Here is a 17,149-nt window from a genome sequence, read left to right on the forward strand (position 1 = left end):
CTTATTTGTATTTTTATTTTCAGTGCCTAGCATATAGTAGGAACTCAATAAATGTTTGCTAAATATAGACACATACCTGTGTTATTTGACACTAATTATAGCTCATTAATTTTTTTCTTGGTGCCAACTGATCTCATCTTTTGCACATTTTTTAAGTATAAAGAAAAAAACTTGCTATACTATGTTAAGAATTAAGATCACTGTACTCTTCCTAACCCCCCAAATTATGAATGAGACAAACACATCAATCTGCTTTTTAATTCTAAAATAATAATAAAGTTATGTGGTACTTACATTCAAAAGCTTCATCACTATCATTATCTTCATCTGAACTGATTTCAGCATATTTTGGCTTTTCATTAACTGTGCTACGCTTGCGTTTATTCATTTTCACACGTTCACAAAGTGGCATGGTGGATTCAATTTCTGCCAGAAGTTCAGGGGGTAATTCTTTTAACACTGATTGATCTATACTACCTATTAATGAAAGGTAAGAAAAGAATTTAAATCTGAAGATAAAAGGGAAATTTTAACTAAAATAACACAATAAAAATGAAATATTAGTATTCATATAAGTTTTCTAAGTCAGTTTTGTATTTTAACAAAACACATACTTAAAACTGTAATAGGCTTCACCCTGAACTGATAATGCAGTTTTTATACATACATCATTATATAATAACTTAAAAAAACATAGGGTAGTTATATCATCAATTTTTGATACAATTCCTTCATCTGTCTGTACAGACCAAAACCTTTCTAAAATGAGAGATCCACTGGCATTAACCAGTCTATTGTAGTAGGGGATTCATCTCACATTCTTGGTAGCACCCAAATTTGTGTTACAGAGATCTGGACCAGTTAGTTTGAAAGTAATACTATCTCTCAGTGCAAACTGGAAGAGTTAGAAACACTTATCACACCCTTCTCTTCTTCCTCTATGATGTTGGTGGTTGTGTACTGTGATTGGGATAAGAATTTTACATGCTTTTACCTATCAGTGTCTATTTGAGAGGCACAGTAATCTCTTTAGTATTATAAAGAACTTCCTCAGACAGATAAACCAATATATGCATTTAACTGAAGATAACAGAAACTTGAAAGGCAGGATCAATAAAAATATATTAAACTATAGATGTTTATGGTTAAAAATAGTAAATTCAAATGTTATGAAGTAGGTTTGTATTTTCCCATGAAAGGCTAAGACAGGATAAAAATATACCAACACAGTAATATTAACACAAAATTTACTACTTAATCCTACACACATATACACAAGTACACTAACAGTTGCTATGAAGAAATAAATTCTTAACATCCTACTGAGAGCTTAAAAACAAAGAAGTAGCAAAAGCTATTTATTCATGATAATTTGTCCTTGATGACTACTAAAGATGACAATTTTAAATTACTTACCCTTGCAAATCTTTGAGTGGAAGTATAAAAATGATGTCTTACCTGCTGAATTTTAGAAATTAGGAGCAAAGAGTACCTTAGTGGCTTATAGCACAGAATATTAGTAACTATAATCAACCTTAACACTACAACATTCAAATGATAATAGTACTTATGTAAAGGATAAAAATAAGCCATGACAAAAATGAATGGGTACTGATTAAGACAATTTCAAAGTTTCAATATGCAATCCTACTAATTTAAGAATAGCAGAACATAAATTATTAATCTCATTGGAAGAATAATCCTTTTTTATTCTTCGTGCAAATTTTATTCAACATCATGAAGGAGTTATTTCAGTAACTTTTAGTCTTTTAAGAACACACATAGCAAAAATTTTTACCCAACAAAGATGTAATATTTGTGACTGGTAATACTCCAAAGACTTCATTGCTGAAAATCCTGACATACTAATGTTGAGTGTACCTTATCTGTGTTATTCTCAAATCACACATTTCCCTGGGCTTTCTTAATTCAACTGTATTTTATCAACGAGGTCCCCTTTTCAGAATATTGATACAGGTAAAAGAAATCAACGTTAGCTTCGGACTGTCCATACATTCAGTCCCAAGGTAAACACAGCATGCATTTAAGTTTTTTTTTTTTTTAAAGCTATTTTTAAAAATATTTTTTAAAATTTATTTATGATAGTCACACACAGAGAGAGAGAGAGAGAGAGAGAGAGGGGGCAGAGACATAGGCAGAGGGAGAAGCAGGCTCCATGCACCGGGAGCCTGACGTGGGATTCGATCCCGGGTCTCCAGGATCGCGCCCTGGGCCAAAGGCAGGCGCCAAACCGCTGCGCCACCCAGGGATCCCCATTTAAGTTTTTAATGTCTTGGGATGCCTATGTGGCTCAGTCAGTTAAGTGTCTGACTCTTAATTTCAGCTCAGGTCATGATCTCAGGATCCTGAGATTAAGCCCTGTGTTTCAGTGTGGAGCCTGCTTGGGATTCTCTCTCTTCCTCTCCCTTTCTCTAAAAAAAAAAAAAAAAAAAAAAAAAAGGTCCTTACTGTCTTGAACACCCCTAATTAAATGTGTGGGTTTTTTGACGGAAGGATCATGTTTTCTAGTATTTATCTTCCCCTTTCCACATGACCTATAATATCAAATGTGTATATATTAATGGTCAATAAATAATTTTTGACTGCCTGTCATTCACAATTTCCTATGATTACTTACAAGTATATTTCCTGTATAACTATAGTTTATGGGCAAATGAAGACATTTCCCAAATTTAAAACAATAGAAACGCTTTTCTTTTTGTACTACCTAAAATGTTATAATCTCTTTGAGTCTTTAAATACAGACAGCCTTCAAAGCATTTGGCCTTTAGCCCACCACAAAATTTTTTAAAAAGCATATTTCCTGATTATGTTCTGCTTAGACTAAATTCCCATTCTCAGAGATATACTGACCTGATACTAATATCCCAGAATTAAAATTATACTGCAGATAAATATACAATAATCAAGGGTCAATATATATATATTGGTACTTGTACTCTCTTTATAATGGTTTATTATATCCTCAGAGCAAGGAGTCTGCTCTCTACTTAAAAAAAAAAAAAAAAATTCCTCACAAGAGCCAGACACAGAAAAACTTATGTCATATAATTGATAAAGGAGGCATCGAAGTTTATTCACTGTAGTTTACCATCTCTTAGTCCCTAACTTAGAAAGAATGCTATCAGATTTAAGAGCTTTTCTATTCCGTAGATCATTTTAGCTTCTATATAACTCTGAAAGTTACAGCAACATAATTCAAAGGCCAAATGTTTCATTTCTGAAGATGACCCAACTTAAAAAAAAAAAAAAAACCCAGGAATGAGAAATGTCTCTCAATGTACCATCCTCCAAAAGTGAACTCTGGTTCATTATGAATAGAAATACCTATTCCACAGGTTTATGCGTTTTCTGAATCAAACATTTTTTCTTCCTTTTTGTAAAAACACTATAAATTGACTCAGCCAGATCCCTTGATTACAAAGGGTAAGAGATAAAATGCTTGACTTTCCTCTACTCACAATCAGCATATTTAATACATTATCAAGGACTGAATAACTGACTCAGCTTCAATAGATATGAATAAATAGCAAGTACCTCAAATGATACCTATGATGTATTTGGTTATTGTCTTTCCCCTGAATTAGGAAATAATCCATTAATTGCAAAAATAATGTCTACTTCTTAACACAATGATTTTATAAATTATTGTTGCTTGTGGAATTATTTGTTCTTAAAAACTTCAGATTACTAGTACTTTATGATCATCTTTCTCACCTCATTTCTCCCATGTCAGTTACTTTATTCTTTAATTCAGGTGTTTGAATTACCATAAAATTTTAAGTTATTGGCTCCAGGGGATAATGTCAGTTAATCAAAATTTTGTGAAGTACCACATTCAGCTTTTGTAGCTATATAGTCCATTAGACATATTGCACCTTTTTTTTTTCCGTTGTTCTCATAAGGCTAAAAGAATACATTTACTTTTAGATGTGCTACATTTTAGTAATCCTGGATTTCAAATGTAAATCATTCATATTAGCAGAGTGAATAGATTATTATAACCAGACTACTAAAAGTCTCAAAGAGCCACTAATTTAAGAACACTGTTTTTTTTTTCTTTTAAGTGAAAAAAAAAAAAACCCTGAGATTAAAATAAACCACCTCAATTAATGAACTCTTTAGGACTGAAGATTCAGACAATGGAAACCAGTCATGTTCAGAAACAAACCAAGAAAATTCACATAAACCTCCATATTATGTAAGTCATAAAAAACATCTTAGATATAATGTAGTTCAGTGACAATTCTTCTAATAACCTACACAAATTACAGGGGAGTAGCACCAAATGGATCTTTAACTAGAGTTCTCGGAGCAAGCCCTAAGTTTGGTTCCCTGCTCAGGGGGGAGTCTGCTTCTCCCTCCTCCCTCGGTTCTGCTCCCACCCCCTGGCTCATGCTCACATGCTCTCTTCTCAAATAAATCTACAACATGAAGAAGAAAGAAGAAGAAAGAAGAAGAAAGGAGAAGAAGAAGAAGAAAGAAGAAGAAATGCATCCAAGGAGCATAAATTATAGATTACATAGCTCTGAAATATGGTATAACAGTTGGGAGGTAGGAACAAAAAGCAGCAACCTAAAAAAGATGTATGGTTCAACTAGGAGATCAGGACATTGAATGTTCCTTTCACAGGGATTCCAAGGTTATAACCCGATGGAAGTTCTAGGAGTAAAGAAGAAGCCTATGCCAAATCCTCAGTGAACATAGGGAAGATTGGTGTCAAAAGTTTTGAGGACACAAAACAATGACCTTAGGGGAAGAACTTTGACATGTGTATTTTAGCAATTATAGTTAACCCCTAAACAACACAGATTAGAACTGCACGGATCCACTTCTACACCAATTTTTTAATACAGTACAGTTCTGTAAATGTATTTTCTTTTCCTTATGATTTTCTTAATAACATTTTATTAGCTTACTTTAGTGTAAGAGTACAGTATATATGTAATATACAAAATGTGTATTACTTGACTTTGTTATTCCTAAGGTTTCCTGGTCAACATTAGGCTATCAATAAATTTGGGGGGAGTCAAGAGTTATACAGGGATTTTTAACTATGTGGGAAGTGAGTGCCCTTTGCCTCCATATTATTCTAACATCAACTGCATTTTTTTAAGAGATTTTATTTATTTGAGAGAGTGTGCCCACGCAGGTGCACATGCACGTGTGCACATGAGTGGGGGGAGGGGCAGAGGGCGAAGTAGGCTCCCCTCTGAGCAGGGAGCCCAACATGGAGCTCAAGCCAGGAACCTGGAATCATGACCTAAGCCAAAAGCAGATGCTTAACTAACTGAGCCACCAAGGCATCCCCTCAAACTATATTTGGAAAGAGCAACAGCAAACTAGGAGAAAGGAGATTCTGCTTTTCAGCGTTAAGGCTCCTTCAAATGAGTGAAAATGAGGAAAGTGAAACTGACAGTTTTGTTTTGTTTCAGTTAGACTCTTTATTATTACAAGCACTTTCTCCTAACATAGGAAGAAAATGGAACACATAGGATGGTTTCCAGCGTGGCTCAGGATTTATCTTTGACTATACTTATTGTAAGTGATTCTGAAGAAGGTCCAATAGAGAAATAAGGCATAAGTTTTTCTGCAAAAGATTCGTTGAAGGTATATAAATATGATCTGCTACTCAAATTGTAAAATGAAACCTCTCCTAACTTGTAGTCCAGAAAAATGCCAATCTGTCTGAGGTTTCTGGAATCCTCTTGGCCAAGCATACTAGTCCAGAGCTGAATTTGCCAGCAGCCATTGTTCGGGGATGGGGACAAAACAGCATTTCTGGGGAAGGACTCCTTACACACCCCTAAGGACCATTCCTCGGTACCTCGTACTTCCACCTGCCAGAAATGCCTGCTGGCGTCAAATCTCTCACAGGGAGATGTTAACAGTCATTAGGGTAATAAGAAAGGAGGATCTGTTTAATACCTGAAGATGAAGTCTTAATTTAAGAGAAAAGAGCATCAGGGAGACTACCTCCTCTAGAAGAGAAGCGTCAGGAAACAGGTTTGCTTTTTTTTGTGATGGTTTAGGATAAATGGAAGTCATGTATAATGAGATAATCTGGTATAAAGTTGCCTTAATTTTGATAGAATCAGAGAGATTCCAGGTATTGGCTGAAGGCCTAATAATGGTTATTCAGGATTACAAAAAAAAAATTGTTTTAAAGATTTTTTAAAGGGAAGAATAGTATTCATCATTGGCTAGAGAGGGGTGGTCAGGATCAAATTTGCAGCTATTCTCTTTCTGATGGTCTCTAAGAAATACTAAAACTAATGCAAACAATCATCATATAACCCTACCCAAAGAGATTATAACCTAGAACTGGTAAGCCTCCTTTTCAAAGTTAACCAGCAATATTTAAGTTGTAGGCTATAGCCCATAAATATGTTGTGAAATCATTTTTATGGGTCTCGACTAGCAGTTGTTTTAAAATGAAAGTGAAAAGGTCAGTTTTTTGCTTGTAGTAAGGGTGGAGATTGTTAACATGTGTCTCTATGCATGTATTAGTTCACAACATGCATTTTATTTCTTAGAGCAAAATCAAAAAAGTTTTAAAGTATTTTAAGTTTTATGGTTGCCACTTCTTTCAAAATAGTTGGGTCAATTCAGATTGAAAAGGTCCTTCCTTTTTTTTTTTTTTTGAAAAGGTCCTTCTAAGTAATCAAACTCAAGGTGTGGACTCTGCTCACTGTTTCTTTTTTTTTTTTTTAATTTATTTATGATAGTCACAGAGAGAGAGAGAGAGAGAGAGAGAGAGAGAGGCAGAGACACAGGCAGAGGGAGAAGCAGGCCCCATGCACCGGGAGCCTGATGTGGGATTCGATCCTCGGTCTCCAGGATCGTGCCCTGGGCCAAAGGCAGGCGCCAAACCGCTGCGCCACCCAGGGATCCCTCACTGTTTCTTAAGCTATAGGTTCGATGAAAGAGAAATAACAATTTGAATAAAATATTCAGAGTTAAATTGGTTTTACTCATTATAAGTTGATAGGATAGTAATTATGTCCCCCAACACCGCCTCCCCCCGCCCCCCCCCCCCCGCCGCCCCCCCCCCCCCCCCCCGCCCAGATTTTACTTATTAGAGAGACAAAGTAAGTGCACAGCAGGAGAGGGAGAAGCAAATTCCCTGAATAGAGAGGCAGATTTGGATCCCAGGATCCTGGGATTATGACCTGAACCACAGGCAGATGCTTAACCTACAGAAACATCCAGGGGCCCCAGGATAGTAAGTACCTTGTATTAGAGAGCTTAATTACCTACGCCTATAATTCTGATATAAAAGTTGCTGTTGATTTATTTATTTATTTAGATTTTATTTATTTATTCATGAGAGACACACAGAGAGAGAGAGAGAGAAAGAGAGAGAGGCAGAGACACAGGCAGAGAGAGAAGCAGGCTCCATGCAGGGAGCCCGATGCGGTACTTGATCCCAGGTCTCCAGGATCATGCCCAGGGCCGAAGGCAGGTGCTAAACCGCTGAGCCCCCCAGGGATCCCCCCAAACTGCTGTTTATTTTTTGAAGCCCCATTACAATAAAATCTTGGGTTTTCAGATGGAGCCCTGTATTGGACTCTGTGCTGAGCAGGGAGTTGGCTTGAAGATTCTCTCCCTCTAGCCCTCCCCTCACTCTCTCTCTCACTCAAATAAATAAATATTAAAAAAAACACCAAAACCCACCCCCACCCCCAAATGAGACAACTTGACTCATGACCATTATTGAAAAGATCAAGTTCTCCACAATGCTTTACACAACAATACCTTTAGGAGTAACTGCTATGCATAAGGAGTCTGAGACGCTGTGAAATGATTCAGGCTTTGTTTTTGAGTTCTGTAGGTTTGCTTGTAGCTTACTGAAATACGGACATTGAGAATCTGCTAACTTGTGTAGAATATACAGTACACAGCAAATGGAGTTAAAAATCCCTTTACCTTTTCATATTATTCATGGAAATTTATTCCAGAAAATTTATACAACAAAAAAGTTCTATGAAGGAAAATGTTTAGATCAGTTATATCTATTGTAACATCATTTTCGAAATGAAAATTCTTTTCTAGGGATGCCTGTGTGGCTCAGCGGTTGAGCATCTCCCTTCGGCTCAGAGTGTGATCTCGGGGTTACGAATCAAGTCCCACATTGGGCTCCTTTCAAGGGGCTTGCTTCTCCCTCTGCCTATGTCTCTGCCTCTTTCTCTCTCTCTCTGTGTCTCTCATGAATAAATAAAAATAAAAATATCTAAAAAAAAAAGAAAATTTTTTTCTAAATCAGTTTTAGTTCTTAGTTGTTCTATATTGATAATTATAGAAAAGTTTATCCACAAAATGAAAAGATTTCTTGATTGACATGCAACAGGTATAAAATATTTTAAAAGCAATTTTAAGTCAGTATATACTTGTTATATGTTTTACATATTTATTATATATTAACATATTAATACTATATAACCCACTAAATGAGGTACTTTCAGATATTAAATATCCCGCTTAAAATATTATATTTGACAAATTTCATACTGCATTCATAAATACTGGAAAAGAACTAGACAATGACTTCAAAACTCATTTCTAGGGGTGCTTGGCTCAGTCGGTTAAGCGTCTGCCTTCAGCTTAGGTCATGATTCCAGGGTCCTGGAATCGACATTCATATTAGGCTCCCAAATCTTCGGGGAGTTTGCTTCTCCCTTCCCTCTGCCCCTTCCCCTGCTGTGCTCTCTCTCAAATAAATAAAAGATGAATACTTTTAATACGCATATAAATACTCAAATGGCAAGGGAAAATCCAAATTTTAGGTCTCTTTTGCTACAGAATAAATAATTTATTTATTTATTTTTTATTTTTATTTATTTATGATAGTCTCACACACACACAGAGAGAGAGAGAGAGGCAGAGACACAGGCAGAGGGAGAAGCAGGCTCCATCCACTGGGAGCCCGATGTGGGATTCGATCCCGGGTCTCCAGGATCACGCCCTGGGCCAAAGGCAGGCACCAAACCGCTGCGCCAGCCAGGGATCCCCAGAATAAATAATTTAGTTATTAGATTTACCTACATTAAAATTTCTATTTTTTAAAAAAATTTCTATTTTATATCTATAGTAAACTCAGCGAACTATAGTCTGTGGGGTCAAATTTGTTCATCAAACATTTCTGTATATCAAGTTTTATTAGAATACAGTGACACACAATCATTTATTTGTTCTCTATGATTGCTTTTTTATTACGATGTTAAGGTAAGTGGCCCACAAAGCCTAAAATATTAATGATTTGGGCTTTTACAGAAAGTTTGCTGACCCCAGATCCATATCATGTTATTCTTTAATTCAAATTGGAACAAAGTGCCCCCCACCCTTGCCAGTGTAGTCATTATAGTTACAGTCTGTACATTTGAGGTCATTGAAACTGGTTTATTTAATGAAGACAAAAACCAAGGAGTTGGATTATAGCAATTGACAAACACTATTACAAAAGAAGCAAGCAGAAGATTCTAAGAAAAATCTGGTTTTAAGCACCACAATTTTGATATTGACACTGGTACTACAAAGATTTCATCAATGTGCGCCTATTATGTTACTATGAGGGAGAACTATAAAAAGAAACAGGGATCAAATGATTCTTTCTTTGATATGTACGCACAGGGAGAAAATAAATAGTGCAAGCATTACCTAACTTTGTATCTCAATTAGCTATTAAAAGAAAACAAACTAAGCTCAAATTTTTTTTTAAGCTCAAATTTAATAAAAGAAAGGAGATACTAAATACTAAAGCAGAAATAAATTAGACTAAAAATAGAAAAGATCAATGAAACTATGAGCTGACTTTTTGAAAAGATAAACAAAACAGACAAACCATTAGCTATACTTACCAAGATAAAAAGGAAGAGAACTTAAAAAATAAGTAACATCATAAACAAAAGAAGAGACATCAAAATGGATACCATACAAATACAAAAGTCCCTAAAAATATATATATTTATATTTCTAGAAACATATAACCCACTAAGATTGACTCATGAAGAAATAGGAAATCTGAATAGATTATTAGGAGATTGGATTAGTAATCAAAATCCTCCCAAATAAAGAGAAGCCTAGGACCAGACAACTTCTCTGGTGAATTTTAACAAACATTTAAAGAATTAATACTAATTCTTTTCAAACACTTCCAAAAACAGAAGAGGAGGAAAGGAGAGAACACTTCCAAACCAGTACTACCCTAATGACAAAACCAGAAAAGGGCACTGCAAGACATGAATACAGGCCAAGGGACACTCAATCGGTTAAGTGTCTGACTCTTGATCTCAGCTCAGGTCTTGATCTCAGGGTCGTGAGTTCAAGTACCACATTAAAAAAAAAATTTAGGCTAACCCTCTTGTACTTGTGATAAACGTAGATTCAAAGTCCTCAACTAAATACTAGCAAACAGAATTCAACAACACATTAAAATAATCAGGATTATACACCATGGTCAAGTGGGATTTATTGCAGAATGTTTCAAAATCTGCCACTCAATGTGATACACATTAACAAAATGAATGATAAAAATCATATGATCATCCTAATACAGAAAAGCATTTTACAAAATTCAAAATCCATTCATGATAAAAAAAAATCTCTCAACAAACTACATACGGAGGGAATGAACATTAATATACTAAAGGCTATATATAAGCCCACAGCTAATATCATACTGAATGGTGAAAAGCTTTCCAAGATAAGGAACGAGATAGATGCCCAATCTCACCACTTTTATTCAACATAGTACTGGAATTTGTTAATAAATTTCTATGCTCGTGGATTAAAAAAGAATTAATGTGGTTAAAATGTCCACACTCCCCAAAACCATCCACACATTTAATGCAATCCCTATCAAAATTCTAATACTTTTTATAGAAAAAGAACAAACTACCCTAAAATTTGTACAGAATCACAAAACAGTCAAATAGGCAAAGCAAGCTTAAGAAAGAAGACTAAACCTTGGGGCACCATGCTTCCTGATCTTAAACTATATTGCAAAGAGCTCTAATAATCAAAACAGTAAAATACTGGCATAAAAACACATATATTAAAAGAACAGAGAGGTCAGCCCAGGTGGCTCAGCGGTTTAGCGCCGCCTTCAGCCTGGGCGTGATCCTGGAGACCCAGGATTGAGTTCCATGTCGGGCTTCCCTGAATGGAGCTTGCTTCTCCCTCTGCCTGTGTCTCTACCTCTACCTCCCACCCCCCTCTGTCACTCATGAATAAATAAATAATTTTTTTTTTAAATAAAGGAACAGAGAGCCCAGAAATAAATTCATGCACATATGGTTAATTAATTTACAAAAGAGTAGCCAAGAATATTCAATGAAGAAAGGACATTCATTTTAATAAATGGTGCTGGAAAAACTGGACAGCCACATGCAAAAGAATGAAACTGGACCACTATCTCACATTATATATAAAAATCAACTCAAAGTGAATTAAAGACTTGAATGTATGATCTGAAACCACAAAACTTCTAGAAGAAAACAGGTGGTAAGCTCCTGGACACTGGTCTTTGCAATGGTATTTTGGATTTGCTATCAAAGCAAAGACAACAAAAGCAAAAATAAACAAATGGGACTACATCAAACTGAAAAGCGTCTACACAACAAAGAAAACCACTGACAAAGTGAAGAGGCAACTTACTGAATGGGAGAAAATAAGTGCAAATCATATATCTGATCAGGAGTTAGTATCTAAAATCTATAAAGAACTTACAACTCAACAGCAAAACAAAATAACAATCTGATTTAAAAGTGAGCAGAGGATCCGAATAGACATTTTTCCAAAGATAACATACACATTTATGAAAAGGTCCTCAACATTACTAAGCATCAGGTAATGCAAATCAAAACCATAAGGAGATATACCTGTTAGAATAGCAAAAAGAAAATAAATAACACATGTTGGTGTTCTTTATGGAGAAAATGTAACCTTGTGCATTGTTGTTGGGAATGTAAATCAGTGTAGCTACTATGAAAAACAGTATAGAGGTTTCTCAAAAAACTGAAAATAGAACTACCATATGATCTAGCAATACCCATGTCTGGGTAGATATCCAAAGGAAATGAAATCACTATCTCAAAGAGATATGCTCCAAAACTTGCCCCACCCATGATCACTGAAGTATTATTTACAATAGCGAAGACATGGAAACAACTTGTTTAGTCTATTGACAAACCAATAAAGAAATGTGTTATATATGTGCACGTGCACACACTCGAATATTATTTACCCATAAAAATGAAGGAAATCATATAATTTGCAATAACATAGATGTACTCTGAGGGCCCTGTGCTAAGAGATGGAAGTCAGACAGTAAAAGACAAATACTGTATGATCTCATTTATATGTGTAATCTAAAAAAACAAAACAAAACAAACAAAAAAAAACGACTCACAGAAACAGAGAACAAATTGGTGGTAGACAGAGACTGGGGTGGGAGGTGAGTGGTGGGTGAAATGGGTACAGGTCAAAAGGCACAAACTACCAGTTAGAAGAAAAGTAATTTCTGGAGATGTAATGTATACTATGGTGACTATAGTTAAACAATACTATACTGATATTTGAAAAAGTTGTTAAGATAGTAAATCTTAAAAGTATTCATCACAAGAAAAAATAAAACCGTGAAGTGATGAATGCTAACTAAATTTACTATAGTAATCATTTTGCAATTTATACATATATCAAATCATGGTACACTTTAATAAAATGTTATATTTTAAATATATTTCAAAAAATAAAAAAGAAATGGTGGTAGCAATGTCTTCAAATATACTGTAAATATAAAGTATATACACATAAAAAGATTTTCCAAAATTACTCTCTTCATTAGATATTCAATAAAAATGGCATAATGGCATTTCTTCATATAAAAAGATTAGAATTTGGCTCTTACTAGAAGATTGATTTTGGTCCTCATAACTGAATAAGGTAGGAAGAAAACTGGTTTCTCCATCTTGAAAGTGAATGAACCAAGGCTTTGAAAGGCCAGGATTTATTCAAAATTCTGATACCAGTGCTCTTTGTACTATCATTTATAATGGAGTTAAGAGAATTTTCAATTTCCAACATCAGAAGCTAGAGAAGGCTAGTTTTTTTTGTAGGTAGAGGAGGGGATCTGGATTTAAAAATCCACATTAAAAAAAAATAAAAAATAAAAAAAAATAAAATAAAATAAAAATCCACATTAAAAAAAAATCCACATTATATTGTATTATACAGTATATCATAGATAGTGTGTTATATACTATTACTCTATGATTCTAACATAATGAATTCTCTAATTCTAAAAATAAAAGTTATTGAAACCCTCCTCTACAAGGGGCTGATATAAATATTAAGATAATGATGCCTACCTGATATTATCATACTAAATTATACTATGTACTACTACATTAGACATACAGTTGACCTTGAATAACATGGTCATGACCTACACAAGTCCACTTATACACAGATTTTTTCTAATACAGTATACTATAAATTTATTTTCCCTTCCTTATGATTTTAATAATGTTTTCTCTAGCTTACTCTATTATAAGATTACAGTATATAATACATATGAATACAAAATATATGTTAATCAATTGTTTCTGTTATCAGTGAGTTCTGGTCAATAGGCTGTTGGTATGTTAAGTTTTAGCAGTCAAAAGTTTTACATGGATTTTCAAGCGCATGGGGGCCAGCGACCCTAACATCCATGTTGTTAGAAGGTCAATTATACATTAGACTATATAATAATATTAACTTATTACTACAATAATATATTACAATTTAATATACTATGACATACTATACTATCATCTTTCAAGTAGGTATTTGTTATCTTAGCACAGGTCTCAGGCTCTTGGAGGATTTCAGTAACATTTTTTAGAGTAAGAGGGAATTCAGTATGTTAGAGTACTGATTGTTTCTTCAAAAAATAGGAGGTTCTTTCACAATTATTTACCCTCAACCATATTTTTATAAAATATTTCTAACATATCGGAAAACCTTATAGAAGCTATGTCTTTGAGCTGGCTTGAGAAATGGAAAGAAAAAGATAAAAAACACCTCTAGTAAATTTTAATACATTTAATTTTTATGAAAAAATTATATTTAATCTCTTTAAATCAGGAGCAATTATTAAGCAAAATGTGAACTAAAAATTTTCTATGAACAGAAATCATGGACAAAAGTTTTCAAAATACTGCTATAAAAATCACACCCAACAACAGTTAGGTATATATTATGCCTTCTGTAATAAATATTCTCCAAATGTTTTCTAAAGATACCATTGATAATAAGGTCTTTGCAGAAACTGAAAATTTTGGTTTATTGAAAAGGAATTATAAAACTGTTCAAATGAATCAAAATAAATTTCTACTGCAGCACTATTAAAGATTCTGAATATTACTTTACTAAGAATTCCTCAATTTAGAAATTCATCAACTATGCCAAAAATTCACTCTGAGACAGTAGTTTCTCTCAAACTTACAGAAGCCTAGAATCTCAAACACAATCCAACTAGATTGTTCAATGCCACCTAAAAGGCAGCCAATTAATGTACTTTTGTGATCAATACTGAGTAGTGTAACTGGTAGTAGTAACTGAGGCAAAATAACTGCCCCAAATGTGACTGCAACCATTACCTAATCAAATGAACACTAGATTTTAAACACTCTTGACTATCTGAGCTGCTACATTAGTACACATTCCCATAAAAACCATTTTCAGTAATGGTTTAACTGTTTAAAGGCCATGATCTCAAACAGGGATGGTATGGGATATTTCTGAAAAGTACTGAGTACAAATGACGTAAAGCAATAAACTTGTCGAAAGGAAGTAGGTGGAGGCAAAACAAATTATTTCCTTGCATATAAAAGTAAAATATTGTGAGACACTCTGGAATTGTTAATAACCAAAATCAAATTGTTAAGGCTTGTAATTACTGATACTAAGCTGTTAACAATATGTAACATGCCAGTCTTAAAGACTGCCTAACTTTATATTATTTTAATTGGAGATATATTGTACATTAGGGTATATTAGGATAATATTCGGAATAAAATATTTTAATAAAGGTTATTTTTGACATTTAATATACTGAAGTATATTATAATAGAAGATCTTTTAGAAATTTAAAAGGTTTTACAAAGATTATGTTGGTTCTCCATATCCATCCCCTGCTTGAAGAGGAAGAAACAAGGTGATGGTAAGAAGACAGAAGATGATAGAAGCATCATGAGAGTAGAAGTGATACTGAACCAATCTATAATAGCTATAGAGCAAAATAAAGGGAAAGGGTAATTAGACATAAGTAAGAGTAAGTCTCCTTGGGATCTACTCAACAAAAAGTAGGTAGTTGACAGGGTAAAAAGAGTTATTACAAAGTTTAGGGAACAGAATGCTGAAAATTATCTAGCTCTTGAGCTAGGGTCTATTGGTGGGAACATAAAAGATGAATACACAATTTTAATCTGCACACAAAGCCTTTTCTGAAACATGATGGCAATAGAGTCATTCAACAGTTATTAAATAAGCTCTAATTATGTACTAGGTATTATGCTAGGTACGAGGGATATACACAGATCCCCACAGAAATCAATTAAAATATAACTATGCCATTTTACATATAATATGTTTACACAGATGACAAAAATAAGCAATACATATTAGGAGTCATAAATCTATATCCCTATCATTCTAAATTTATCGGCTTAAAGCATACTCAAGGAATTTTAAACTACCCTAAAGAATGAATATTTTAAATATGGACATCAGGTAAAATATTTTAAAAGATGGAATTTCATGGCTCTTCCAAAAAGGAAAATATACCAAAAACTTTGGCCACGGATCCCTGGGTGGTGCAGCAGTTTGGCGCCTGCCTTTGGCCCACGGCGCGATCCTGGAGACCCGGGATCGAATCCCACATCGGGCTCCCGGTGCATGGAGCCTGCTTCTCCCTCTGCCTATGTCTCTGCCTCTCTCTCTCTCTCTGTGACTATCTTAATTAATTAATTAATTAATTAAAAAAAACGTTGGCCTGAGAAATCAACCACAAAAGTATCACAACAACATTCAATCTAATTCCTTTACTCAGAAAAAAAAACCAATATGTCAGAATATGTGATTTTCTATAACTCTCCAAAAGAAAATTCCAAAGTAATGTGTATTACACAAAGGACCAATAATTCTCAACCGTGCTTCCCATTCATGTAATTTTAAAAATCCACTAGTGTGTAACTCTGCTATTGCTAACTTAGTAGCAGAGGTCTAAAACAAAACCAAAATTAGGATATTAAAAAGTAACAGATATGAATTCTAAGGTATAAATAAAACCAAATGATATCTACATGGGATCTTGAAATAAATCTAGGCATTAAAATAATATTTTTTGATGAAAAGGTCCACTTAGGTATAATTGCAGATTTAGCAATATAGGTGTGTATATATACGTACCTGCACATGTATACACACACACACACACCCTACTCTAACAGGCAGACACACCCAGAAAGCCTACTTAGTAACATGAACATATCAAGTATACACATTTGTGTTAAAGGTACATTTACGAGAAACATGGATTAGTATTAAGAAGTTTACATTCACAGGCAATGAAAAAACCATGGAAAGAGTACAGCAGTTACTATTAGGAGTACTGTGTTAGGAGCTATATTCATTTCTTGATGCTCAGTTGTAAAGATTCTTTGTTAGGACAGAGCTTAGAAAGCAAGGCTAGCATAAGCTGACAGAGGGCAGGGGAGAAAAAGATGGTCCAGATCAAGGGACAAGAGGGTACCACTTTCCATCTTTCCATCTAACTCTTCTAAAATTGTATACCTATACTCTTTAGTTTACACTGTATATAAGCCACTCCCAAACTTCCAGTAAAAAATTTTAAAAACAATCTTTATCTAAAAGAAAACAATTCTAGCGTTGGCCACTACATTCTAACAACTTCTTTTACATAAACAAGTAATTCTGAAGAGATACATTCAAGTTAATTAATAAAGACTAAAGTCTTAATTTTTTGTTAAGTCTGACAGCTATAATTTAAAATCTGAAAGTTTTACAAAAAAGTACAAATGTTAGTGACAAAGACAATCTTTTTTCATTTTTAAAACAAAACCAA

The 17,149-nt window shown here is 34.1% G+C and overlaps 1 protein-coding gene across 4 annotated transcripts in view; it reads right to left on the reverse strand.

Annotated features, from left to right (window-relative positions):
- NIPBL (NIPBL cohesin loading factor) overlaps nt 1-17,149 on the reverse strand; it is a 197,516-nt gene that overhangs the window by 67,774 nt on the left and 112,593 nt on the right. For all 4 annotated transcript variants that reach the window (XM_025436421.3, XM_025436423.3, XM_049109346.1 and 1 more), the window contains one exon: nt 295-477. In XM_025436421.3, coding sequence (XP_025292206.1) covers nt 295-477 — 183 coding nt within the window. The remainder of the gene's footprint in view (nt 1-294; nt 478-17,149) is intronic.

This window comes from Canis lupus, chromosome 4 (genome assembly GCF_003254725.2).
Source record: "Canis lupus dingo isolate Sandy chromosome 4, ASM325472v2, whole genome shotgun sequence".
NCBI lineage: Eukaryota > Metazoa > Chordata > Mammalia > Carnivora > Canidae > Canis > Canis lupus.